Genomic DNA, 12500 nt, shown 5'->3' with positions numbered 1-12500 from the left:
CATACCAAACAACATTAAAACAAAGGAAAAAAAAACTTTCAAGAGAGAGAGAGAGAGAGCGAGAGAACTGCTCGTCTGTCCACACCAAGGAATCCATTACACCTCCATGGTCCACACCAAGGAAGTATGGAGCTCTTGGTCCACACCAGCCACAGGGCACGCCGCTGCAAAGCATTCAATCTCTGCAAGTGTGTGACGGCACTCGACATCCAGGACAAGGCACTGTGCTCCATGCAAGGCCGTGTCTGAGTCTTGTACAGCGTGAGGATGTCGCGAGAGTCAAGGTTTCATGCAAGGAGAGCTGTTGGTAGGCAACATCAGCAACCAGGCCTCCCTGCGTGTCTTTGGATGCCGTGCAATGGCATGCCTTGCGGCTGGTGGGAACAGACGGCGGAAGTAGTAGTAGTAGTAGTACATTTATAAAAGCAATATAAAAGTTATGTGGTAGTAAATATTGTTGTTGTTACATTAATAGTCATGGCAGTGATTGTTTAGAAAAAAAAAACATGACAAAAAAAAAAATGACACCTACATTTTGAAAAAAAACAAAAAAAAAAAACGTTTCTCACATTCATTTTTTTTAACGGGATCACGATATTAACTTCAGGTTGTATTACACAGAATTCCTAACCTATATTGGCCAGTTGTGCATTAAACATCTTGTATATCATAAAAACGACGTGGAAAAAATAAAAGCTTATTATATATTAGTACAAGGTTGTGAGTTTCAGAGAGAGAGGGAGAGAGAGAGAGAGAGAGAGAGAGAGAGACAGGGTGAGCGTCCCGCGACCACGATGGATTCACGCCGCCTCCTGTACCTCTCTCTTACCATTATCTTCCTCTCTACTTCCCTGACTCAAGCTTTGGAGGATATTCCCGGCATAGGTGAGTGGCCAGGTGAACTTTGGTCAGGTGTGTTAATTAAGACTCAGTGTGCAAGACGAGGTGTGGGATAGGTTTGTTTACATTTTTCTTTATTTGTAGATATGTCTTGTTTTTTGTATTTTCTCTCATGTTTTGCTAGTCTGTTCTTTTTTATGTTCAGGTGATTTTCTTTTTTTTTCTCTGGGTGGGAGGCAGGTGTGCTAATTAAGACAGGTGTGTAATGGAAAATAATGTTTGTTTACATAGCCTTTTTTTTTTTTATCAAGATTTATATATATTTTATTAGTTCATTGTCAGTTTGCGTAATTTTTGTACGTTACTTTTCTGCCCAGGTAAATTTTCTGACCAGGTGTGTTAATTAAGAAGTACAAAGGAGTGTGTTGGATGTGTTTGTTTACATTGGGTGTGTTTAAATTCATGGAGTGTTTTCCTGTAAATTTCTTGTTCTTGCTGGGGATTTGATGGGGTTGTGCAGGCTGTGGTGGTGTGGTGCCCTGCCTCTGGTGCCCTGATGGTGGTGGCAGCAGTGAGGATGTGTGGTGAGACTCTGATGAATTGTCCTGTCTAGTGGAGGAAGACCGGGTTTGTGTGTGTGTGTGTGTGTGTGTGTGTGTGTGTGTGTGTGTGTGCGTGTGTGTGTGTGTGTGTGTGTGTGTGTGTGTGTGTGTGTGTGTGTGTGTGTGTGTTTGTTTGCTTCTGGTCTGCCTTCCTTGTGAAAAAAAAAAATAAATAAATAAAACTTAAAAAACAAATAAAACACTGAATTCCTTGTGTACTTCTTCTCTACATAAAAAATATATTTGATAACACAAAAAAACTGTGGCTGACATGGTATAGAGTAACTGCACACACTGTGGAGGCCAAGGGGTCCTCAGGCACACGGGTTGGAATCCTGGCCGCAGTCTGAGGGCAGGAAGGGCGTCCACTCGGGTGACAGCTGCAAATGCCAAATCAAAGTTGTTGGTGAGGAGCCACCGTCCTGGCCCTGGTACTTCAGGAAACAGGACATAACTCCAAAAAAAAATAAATAAATAAGTAAATACAAATAATAGATAAATAGAATGATGAGAAAAAATTAGTGTTGAAAAAAAGGAATTTGTGGTCTGCTTTCTCGCTATATAAGAAAACTAATGTGAAAAAACTATTGTTATAAAAATTTTCTCTCCATAAAAAAAAAGTGAAAGATTACTGTTAACAAAAAAATAACTTGTGGACTGCTCTTCCTCCATATAAAAGACTAATGTGAAAAAAAAATAGAAATAAAAAAATAGATCTTGTGGTATGCTTCTCCTATACATAAAAAAAAAAAAAAATAGTGTGAAAAAGCTACAGATAAAAAAAACTGACCGAACTTCTCTTCATAAAGAATGTGAAAAAGTACTATTAATAATAATAATAATAATAATAATAATAATAAAAAAAAAAAACAGATAGAACCCTCAAAGTCTAGCAGAGTTTGTGTTATTTGATCAAATGTGGTTTGGTGTCCACAGATCCAGGGAGGGGGCGTGATAGGAGGCCCGGCCAGCACCCACGTGAGGCTCCCCCATCCCCACAGCAGACTGAGGCCAAAGGTACTGCTGCCCTTTAGAATGATGAACATAATATCCCAGCCCCTGTTTGAATGTATTTAAGCTTCCAGATGATTTTATTTATTTATTTATTTTTATTGTATATAAGAGCGGCATTGGCCAAGGGTAACAAAATGTATATATATATAAAAAAAAGCCCACTGAAGGTCTCCAAAAAATAAGAGCTCAGTATTTCATTGTGAGTATGTTGTGATTTTTGGGGCTGACACCTTCAGTGGATTACTACTTCTTTTTTTCCCTTTTTGTTTTTCTTGGCTAGATCACCTTAAAAGGAAAGAAAAAAGAAAAGGAAAACCCTAGTTTGAGGTGATACAGGTGGCAACACCCTAGTTTATGCAGTATGGGAGTGGCAACACCTTAGTTTGGGGCAGTACATAAGTGGCAACACTGTACCTTAATTTAAGTCAATTCAGTTTTTCCCTTCAGAGTAGCATCTTTTCATCAGTCCCCTTTACAGCAGCATCCTTTCATCAGTCCCGTAGCCTCCACAATGCAAGGGAGTTTGAAGGTACTCAGGCACCTCCATCCATTACAGATTACTACCGCATGCAGGCCGGGAGGGAGCTGATCATCGTGGCGGACCCCAAGAACCCCCTCAGTGTGTTCTGCTATCGGGGTGAACGGAAGATGCTCACCACATTCTTCAAAACCATAGAGGTGTGTGTATGTGGCTGTCTGTCTGTCTGTCTGTCTGTCTGTCTGTCTGTCTGTCTGTCTGTCTGTCTGTCTGTCTGTGTGTGTGTGTGTGTGTGTGTGTGTGTGTGTGTGTGTGTGTGTCCATAATTTTGATATTTTTAGCATATTCTAATCTTTTTTTTATTTTTAATCAGTATCTTTTCTTTTTCTTTTCTTCTTTTACTTGAGATTTTATTGAAGATTTGTTTTGATTGGACCAAAATAGTATACACAAGATTCAGACAGATAGCACTTGTGTATTCAATTTCAAAACTAGTATTTCTTTTATTCTGCAAAACCTTTGGTCATTAAACATCAATCTATCTATCTGTATCTATCTGTGTGTGTGTGTGTGTGTGTGTGTGCTGTTTCTATATCTGTCTTGTCTCTGTGTCTGTCTGTGTGTGTTTTTGTCTCTGTGTGTGTGTGTGTGTGTGTGTGTGTGTGTGTGTGTGTGTGTGTGTGTGTGTGTGTGTGTGTGTGTGTGTGTGTGTGTGTCTGTGTCTGCCTGTGTGAGTTTGTCCCTGTATCTGTCTTGTCTCTGTATCTGTCTGTGCATGTGTCTCTGTAACTGTCAAGTATGTAAAGCGGACATACAAAAAACTCTGAGGAACATTACAGTACAGCTCACTCAACATTCCAGCTTCGCTTGGACATCATAGGGGACAATTTCCGCCACTACGAGGGCAGGAACGCCACGGAGGTGAGGCAGCAGCACAGTGAGGCCTCCTGGTTCACCTTCTACCCATGGCGCCAGCGAGTGTTCCGCCTGGAGCTGTACAAGGAGTCCTGCGTGGGGATAGAGACGCCCAGTGGGTACAAAGTGGCTCTCAGGACGCGATGTAAGTACTTGGACAAACTAGAGGCCCTGGAGGGAGAGGGAGAGGGAGAGGGAGAGGGAGAGGGAGAGGGAGAGGGAGAGGGAGAGGGAGAGAGAGAGAGAGAGAGAGAGAGAGAGAGAGAGAGAGAGAGAGAGAGAGAGAGAGAGAGGTACAATAACAAATCATCTTGTTTTTTGGTTGGTAGCTTTACAAAATCCAGCTCTTGCCAGGAATTTAGTGTATTAAATGATAAACGCTGTGGGTGCTGATATTCCAGAGCCCTCAGTACTCTTAACTCTGCCTGTGAGTGTGACAGATAGAGCACCAGAGGAGGTGGTGTTGAATATCTGACCTCTCTCTTTGTTTTTTTTTTTTTTTCATTCACTTGCTTTTTTTCTTTCTTTATTATATTACACACACACACACACACACACACACACACACACACACACACACACACACACACACACACACACACACACACACACACACACAGATTTTTCTTTCTTTCTTTCTTTCTTTCTTTTTTTTTGCTCTTGTACAAAATCTCTCTCTCTCTCTCTCTCTCTCTCTCTCTCTCTCTCTCTCTCTCTCTCTCTCTCTCTCTCTCTCTCTCTCTCTCTCTCTCTCTCTCTCTCTCTCTCTCTCTCTCTCTCTCTCTCTCTCTCTCTCTCTCTCTCTCTGACCTTTAGAGTTTGGAAATCTTGACCTTTGTGTTGGTTTGTATTGTGTCTTGGCCCTTCCTGTGGCTTATTATGTAATGTTCTCTTTCATTCTCCTTGCTCTTCCTTTGTTTTTTCTGGTTTCTCATTTATTTCCTTTTTTTTTTTTCCTCTGTACTGTTTTCTCCTTTTTGTATTTTTCTCTGTCTTCTGTTTGTTGCCATTTTCATTTTCTTCATTTATTATGAGAGGTAGCACACTTATTTTCCCTTTTATTCTTTTTTTCTTTTATTTCTTGTCATTTTCCTGTTTTTCTTCTACATTGTATTTATTGTTGACCTCATCTTTCCTTCCTTCTAAATGCTCTTGTTTATATTTTCTACTTTTTTTTTTCCTTTTCTCCTTTTCCCTTGTTCTTCTTTGTCATGTTTCATTTCAGTTGGCCTTTGTTTTCCTCTTCTCTCCTTCCTTTGAAATGCTCTTGTTTGCTTTCTTCTTTCTACTTCTTTTCTATTTCTCTTCCTTGTTCTTCTTTAACCTGTTTATATATAATTTCATGTGGCTTTTCTTAGCATTTATTTATTTATTTTATTTATCTATTTTTTTTTAATGGGATCATGAAGAACAATATAAAACAAAATCACTTCATCTCTTTCTGTGTAAGGGAGACTTAGGCAAAAAAAAAATAAAAAGATAAAGTAAAAAAAATAAAGAAAAAAAACTCACCCATTATGCTATTCTCCAAAAAAGAAAAGAACTAGGATTGGTAGCACATTAATTTTCCCTCTTTCCTTCATAGAAAAACTAGTATTTCTTTAGTGGGCCATTGAGGAAAAAGGATGCAAGATAGAACAATTTATTCTTATCTTTACCCCAGAAGCCCACAATACCATTCCCTAAAGATAAAGAGAACTAAGAGAGATACCCAGTTTAGCTTCCATCTTTCCTCTATAGAAAACGTATCTCTTCAGCGTATCACTCAGGGAAGGGATACGTGAAAGAACAGCATATTCTTATTAGTCTTCCCCATAAGGCTCTCTCACTGTATCGTTCCCTAAAAGAAATAGAAAAAAAAAAAAAAAATGAGACTGACAACCAATATAATTTCCATCTCTCTCTTGTACTGAAAAACTTATTTCTTCAGTGAGTTGACATGGAAAAGTATACAAGATGGAACCATTTCTTCTTACCTGTCTTTCCCCCAAAGAGATCATGAGTTAGTACTAGGAAGGATACCCAATTTAGCCCTTGTCTTTCTTCAGTGGGACAATAAGGAAAAGGATACAAGATAGAAGCATTTATTCTCATCAGTCTTTTCTCCCCATATATAAAAATCACATTACATGATTGCCATTGTGGTCATTATGTGTGTTGGGAGACAGACACGTACTGAGGGAGCATCTCAAGAGAACTGGTGTCAGGTCTTGGAGGAAACACGTATAAATTGCACGGAAAAAAAAAAAGTAAAGTAGCCTTGAGTTATAATGTGGTTGTCATTCATTACGAAATTCATAATAATCACTTATGCATAAATTGATGAGTTTTTTTACTTTATTTATTTTCTACATTCTCTTGCCCCAAAAAATATCACACTAATATCTATACTGAAAAAAACACAGCATTGTAGACTAAACTGGTTATGTCCAACACGTTCCTTTCAAAATTCACAGCAGTAATCATTTAATTCACTCCTCACAATAGCACATACATTACACATATATAGAAAGGATCAATGTAGATGCCAGTAGTTATGTGCTTGCTGTTCAGTATAAAATTAATTGTAGTAAATCATTTAATTCACTCATTTGCACATACATTCCACTTACACAGAGAAAAGAATAGTGTAAATGTCTGGTTATGTACTTGGGATTCTTTACAAAACCCATCCCTTGCTGTAATCACTTCATTCACTTCTCACACACTCTCACACACACACAATGCACCCACACCCACATGTCACTAAGACCTCTGAGCTGTAAGGTTTTCACTCACACCAGTCGCAGGAGGATTAAAGCATATGAAAAGTTTGGTTTGGTATTTTATGTGACAATTTGGCATCATATCCCTTCTAAAAACCCTCACTCGCACTGATTGCAGGAGGATTAAAATGTATGAAAAGTTTAGCTTGGTTGGTAACTATTTCAAATGAGTGGCAAGCAGACCATATTCATACCAAAAGCCTTACTCAGCTGGTCACAGGAGGATCAAAATGTATGAAAAGTTTGGCTTGGTCAGTAACTCTTTCAAATGAGTGACAAATGGACTTTATATCCTTACCAAAAGCCCTTATTTGTATATCGGATGTTGACTTGAGGCCTTCATCTTCTAATCAAGGCAATATGCACGGAAATTACTTTTTTTCTTTTCTTTTTTGTAGATTGTAATGTGTAGAAGAACCTGGATAGGAAAATACAAACCCATACACTTGACAAACATGAACAGGGCAGTGTAGTACAAGGTTATGGTGTGTGTGAAAATTACGTTTTTTTTTTCTGGATTAATGGAAGTAATGGCTGTAGAATTTCAGACAAGTGACAAACAGACTTCATATCTCTATCAAAAGCCCTAATTTGTATGTAGGTTATTGACTTAAGGCTTTCACCTACTAACCAAAGCAATACCACAGAACCACAGTATCTAGCAAGTAATAGCTATATAATTCAAGATGTCTTGCCACTCACAACCCACACACAAGGCTAAGGCAGATGGGACCATTACAGTTGCCCAGAACAAACCACATGATTCCTCCTTCACATCGTTCCTGCTCACACTAACACACACACACACATTTGGCACATCTCACCAGCTTCACCTGAACATTTATTGCAGTCATTACAAGAGGGAAGCTTCAGGAATGAGGCTCAGGTTGGTGAAGGACAGAGGAAGTGGCTTGGTTGAGGTGGAATGTAGTATATGTAGCTTATTGGAATGGTTAGGTCAGGTTAGGTTAGAGGGACTGATGAAGTGGCTTGCTCAGGGTGGAATGCAGCTTATTGAAATGGTTAGGATAGGTTATGTTAGGTTAGGTTAAGTTAGGTTAGAAGGACTGATGAAGTGGCTAGCTCAGGGTGGAATGTAGCTTATTGAAGTGGTTAGGATAGGTTACATTAGAAGAGATGAAGTGGCTAGCTCAGAGTGGAATGTAGCTTCTGTTAGGAGAGGTTAGGTTAGAAGCAGTACCACACAGTTTACAGATATGGCAGTACTCCAGCCTATGTGGATATTACCTGATAATCTTTGTGTACTGTGCTAGTAGTAATTATCTGTAGGATACATTATCATAGCAGTTATAAGGTGACCCTCTTAGGAATCATTCCCATGACATGCTTCTCATATTAGGGTGCAGCCATTTGTGAAGGGAAGGGTCAAGGCCTGGGTGTGTGGATCTTTTATGTAAGAGGGGCCTTGGACAACAAAAATGGAAGTAAATAAATAAATAAATAAATAAATAAATATGGCCCAATGGGATGATATTGAATGTTGAAAATTTAGCTCCAAGATGCATTGAGTTGAAATTTATTGCCATTAAAATTCAGGAGCCTCCAGATTGGAAATATACAGGTTTTACATTCTATACAATGTCATTTATTTTTACACATAGGGTGAGAGATTGTTATTGGCTGTACAAGGAAATTAAGAGAGAAAGATTTTTATCGATGTTGAAGAGCAAAAAGAAGAAACAAAACAAACACACACACACACACACACACCTAGGTACTCGTCATTTGCTGTACACCAGGAGAAAGAGAGAGAGGAGTTGTCGTATCTTGAGGTGTTACTTGAGGTATCTCTGGACACGGCGGGAGTGGTGCGTCCTCGCCTCGTGCAGGGCATCCTCCAGCACTGAAGTGATGTGCAGGAGGTTGTTAGGGTCAGTTTGCAAGAGGAGCTTCTCACACGCCTCCTCTTCTCTTCCCAGCTTGCTATTGGAACCTGGTGGTGATGTGGTTTTGATAATTCATGTGGTTTTGTTATGTAAAAGAGAATAACTGGGAAAAGTTAAGTTGAAGGGTTTATATTGTTAGCCTCTTCTGGTTTGCTTACAGAGTGTGGTGATGTGGTTTTGTTAATTCACTTGGTTTTGTTAAGTAAAGAGTGTGACTAAAAATTATGTTGAAGGGTTTATATTTATAGTTTGTTATGGAAGGAATTAGGTTGAAGTTTATATTTATGGCTTGTCATTCTACAATTCATTATTAACTGTAATTTCTCTATAAGAAAAGGCCAGTGAACTTTACAAATACCAGAAATTACATAATCAACTTACTTTTAACTATCAAAAAATGCCATTAAACTTTATAAAAAAAGCAGAAACTAGATTACTAACTTAGCTACCAAAAAGGCCATTGAACTCTTTAAGTATCAGTATCAGAAAGTATAAGTACTAGAAACTGCATAACTCCTCAACATTCACAAAACGATCAAAATAATCAAAATAGTCCATGAATAAAAAGTTTAGGATATGCTAGCTTAGGTTAGATTAGAATACCGTACCTGCATCTAGGGACAGCTGCAGTGTGAGGAGTGGCTCGGCTATATGGCGGAGGGAGCGCGACCCCACCAGGATGTCAAATCTCCACTCCAGGTTCTTGTACTGTGGTGTCTGTGAAGGAAACAGTAGTGGATTAGACCAAGTGCCAAGAGGTGTATGTTAGTTCCCATATTCAAGGGAGAAGTGTAGTGAAGTGGGTGGTACCTTAATCCTACACACTGGTTATCATATTCAAAGGAAGAAGTGTAGCAAGGGAATCTGAAATAGAGAGGTAGATGAATGGAATGGACTCAGTATTCAGGTTGATAGTGCTGCATCATTAGGGAGGTTTAAAAGAAGATTAGATAAATTTATGGATGGGGATGAAAGGTGGAAGTAGGTAGATATGTTTCATACAGGGACTGCTACATGTGGGCCTGATGGCATCTTGCAGCTTCCCTTGTTTTCTTATGTCTTTATGTTCTTATCGGTTACCATATGTAGTAAGGTGTAGTAAGGTGATGTTACCTTAACTGCCTGTGTCTTGAGGTACTCCTTGACCTCCGCCTCACTGCTGGTGTAGGCATCAGTGAGCACCTGAGCAGCATCCTCAGTGAAGCCTAAGGAGGTGGAGAGGCTGTGCAGCTCACTGGTGGTAGTGCTGACCTGGGCACAGCGGATCAGCAGGAACACTAGTGCCTGGACTGCATCCTCCACCTGAAACACACACACAAACACACACACATTAGCCCATCTCACCCACTGGAAAGATTCAAACAGTTTCTCTTCTTAGGCTGCAGTGAACTTTAAAGTAATAAAAATAGTAAAATCGTGCATTTAAGATTTACATGCTTTGAAAGGAGCAGTAATATTTTTTTTATAAATCCATGTATCACCATATTTATTTACATACATATATAAGCTAATATATGAAGGATGATTTGTGAATTCAATTGTCTGCATGTAGATGTCTTGTCTTAGATATATTTATTTATATTTTTATCCTTATTTATTTTTCAATATAATTCTAATTTTACAAGATTTATTGGTAGTTTTCATGCTGTCATTCATAATGAAGATCCAGCATGTTGTGTCTGTATGACAGTTGAGGCAAGGTGTGGAAGAAGCTTGGCAAGACTGTCACTGCAGGTGCCAGTCACCATGTTAGTGATTCATATAAATTGTGAATATTATGCATAGTAATGTTGAGAGAGAGAGAGAGAGAGAGAGAGAGAGAGAGAGTATTAGTGAAAAGTTATCAATGTACATAAACTGGGACCTATGCCGGGGCTATCCAGTAGGAGGCAATAGGCACGTAGGAGCGAAGTTGGAAGGAAAGCCTTGACTGACAGAGGGTTAATAATGAAGCACGTGAGAGAGTAAATTCTAAGACAAGCCAGAACAGACGAGGAGTGAACAGTAATTACCTGGGAGGGCTGGACGCCGAGCTTCGTGGCCGCGGAGCCAAACACCTTGGGCTTAACCTCCTGCCGGAAGTACTGCGTGGCCAAGCGACAAAACTCCTTCACCACGGGCGTGTCCTGCGTCATCAGCAGAGACAGATTGGCCTGTAGGTCCTCGGGGAGAGTGACAGGAGCCATGGTTGTGGTGTTCCATGTGATGGTGTGATGCTGTATTGTGCTCCGCCTCTCCGCCGCCCACCGCCGCCAGTCAGCTGATCTTTGTTTACCTTCTGGCGAGGCGGCGTTCACAGCCTCACGCGGCTTATCTCAAAAGAGCCTTTACTGATGAAAGTAATAGATAAAAAAAAAAAAAGCTGTTAAATAATTAGGAAAAATGGTAGGTTAGCTGGTGTTTCTTTATCTTCTGGCGATGCTCATAATGAGTGCATGATGGCGGGAAATTTGACTCTCTCTCTCTCTCTCTCTCTCTCTCTCTCTCTCTCTCTCTCTCTCTCTCTCTCTCTCTCTCTCTCTCTCTCTCTCTCTCTCTCTCTCTCTCTCTCTCTTTATGTGGTTAGAACTAATTGGATTTCTTTGTACTTTTTTTGGTTGGAGAAAGAGGAACGACGTTTTTTTTCAGTATCTTGGAAAAAAAATAAAGGTTTCATAAGGAAACAAAATTCTAATGAAACCACCTTCAAAAGTGAGGTTTCAAGATATTTATCTTCCAATTTGGATGAATCTTTTTTACCTTTCTTTTGGGATTGGTCTCTCTCTCTCTCTCTCTCTCTCTCTCTCTCTCTCTCTCTCTCTCTCTCTCTCTCTCTCTCTCTCTCTCTCTCTCTCTCTCTCTCTCTCTCTCTCTCTCTCTCTCTCTCTCTCTCTCTCAAGAAAAAAAAATTGATAAATAAAATAAAAAATCTTGTAAACCTGAACTTAATGCTGTAGAAATGTGATCAAAGAAGAAGAGAATTAGGGTCAATTTTATTCAGCAAGATGCTGTATAGGTGACAGTGCATGGTTCACAATGAGGGTAAATCTAATAACTAACTTCTGTTCTTTGTGCCTTAGGGGTGGACTTCTGGCGCGTGGTGGTGCTGGCGGGGGCGGTGGTGCTGTTCTTTGCTGCGTCACACCTGGCACAGAACACTTTCTTCCACTACACCACTGGCATCTCCCTGGGTGTGGTGGGCTCCCTGCTTATTGTGGTATATGTGGTGGCTCGCATGGTGCCCAAGGTAAGTGTGGTAGACAGATGGTTTAATCTGTACCAGTGCCAGAGAGAGGATTTAGAGATGATTAAGTCTGGCTCACTAATCCTTAAATAAGATGGTTTGATTATGTAATAAGAAGAGAAGATCAAAAACTGATGTAAGAGAGAGAAGAAAATTTAGGGGAAAACAGAGACATCATTTTGTTTTCTTCTTATGTACGAGTACATCATTTTCAAGATACAGAGATGATTTAGTCAGGCTCTCTGTGTCACACCTTTGCTTCCTTTCAATATCAAATTATCGTATTTTGTTTTTAGGCAGTGTTTACAAGATATAGAGATTATCTATTTGGGTTCAGTGTGTCCCATGTACCAAATTGCATGTTTTCTTTAAGTGTATAGGTAATGTTTTCAAGACACTTCACAGTGTAATTTTGCACTTACTTTTGGACTGTGTTTTTAAGGGTCTTGCACCTTCAGTGGGTCTTTTTTTCCCTCCCTTTTCTGTTGCCCTTGGTTAGACCCCCTTCTGACTAGAAAATTAGAGAAAAAAAAACACCAATTCAGTTATGCATGATATACCTTTTCTCATTGCCTAAGTGTTGAAAGTATTCTATAGTTATACATAAGAACACAAGAACATAAGAAGACAAGGGAAGCTGCAAGAAGCCATCAGGCCTATACATGACAGTCCCTGTATGAAACACAACTGCCTATTTCCTCTTATCATCCCCATCCATAAATATGTCTAATCTTTTAAAGCTCCTTAATGACTCAA

The 12500-nt window shown here is 39.6% G+C and overlaps 2 protein-coding genes and 1 long non-coding RNA gene across 5 annotated transcripts in view; 2 read left to right on the top strand and 1 right to left on the bottom strand.

Annotated features, from left to right (window-relative positions):
* Positions 1-12500, top strand: part of LOC135091414 (nuclear envelope integral membrane protein-like) — a 21456-nt gene that overhangs the window by 70 nt on the left and 8886 nt on the right. For 2 of the 3 annotated variants that reach the window (XM_063989054.1, XM_063989052.1), the window contains exons 1-5: positions 1-885; positions 2379-2459; positions 3013-3134; positions 3796-3994; positions 11581-11747. The exon at positions 1-885 is cut by the window's left edge and continues 70 nt beyond it. In XM_063989054.1, coding sequence (XP_063845124.1) covers positions 795-885; positions 2379-2459; positions 3013-3134; positions 3796-3994; positions 11581-11747 — 660 coding nt within the window. In that variant the 5' untranslated portion in view covers positions 1-794. The remainder of the gene's footprint in view (positions 886-2378; positions 2460-3012; positions 3135-3795; positions 3995-11580; positions 11748-12500) is intronic. The other variant, XM_063989055.1, reaches the window with a different exon arrangement.
* Positions 4678-8344, top strand: LOC135091417 (uncharacterized). Its single transcript, XR_010262501.1, has 2 exons — positions 4678-7646; positions 7737-8344. It is a non-coding gene; the product is annotated as an uncharacterized LOC135091417 (long non-coding RNA).
* Positions 5918-10805, bottom strand: LOC135091416 (COMM domain-containing protein 2-like). The gene is made up of 4 exons (XM_063989057.1): positions 10534-10805; positions 9635-9823; positions 9130-9238; positions 5918-8568 (listed from the first exon to the last, which is right to left on the bottom strand). Exons 1-4 carry the CDS (start codon positions 10705-10707, stop codon positions 8411-8413), a joined length of 630 nt encoding a protein of 209 aa, XP_063845127.1. The 5' UTR covers positions 10708-10805; the 3' UTR covers positions 5918-8410.

The sequence above is a fragment of the Scylla paramamosain genome, chromosome 37 (genome assembly GCF_035594125.1).
Source record: "Scylla paramamosain isolate STU-SP2022 chromosome 37, ASM3559412v1, whole genome shotgun sequence".
Taxonomy (NCBI): Eukaryota; Metazoa; Arthropoda; class Malacostraca; order Decapoda; family Portunidae; genus Scylla; species Scylla paramamosain.
Note: the sequence above shows the minus strand (reverse complement) of the source record. Positions and strands in the feature narration are given on the sequence as shown.

Excerpts from the sequence above, each read along its gene's own strand:
- LOC135091416 (XM_063989057.1), bottom strand. The coding sequence starts at position 10,707 with ATGGCTCCTGTCACTCTCCCCGAGGACCTACAGGCCAATCTGTCTCTG. Across the intron at positions 9,239-9,634 it reads TCAAGACACAGGCAGTTAAG|ACACCACAGTACAAGAACCT; the intron begins GTAACATCACCT and ends TTTCCTTCACAG. Across the intron at positions 8,569-9,129 it reads GCAGCTGTCCCTAGATGCAG|GTTCCAATAGCAAGCTGGGA; the intron begins GTACGGTATTCT and ends CATCACCACCAG.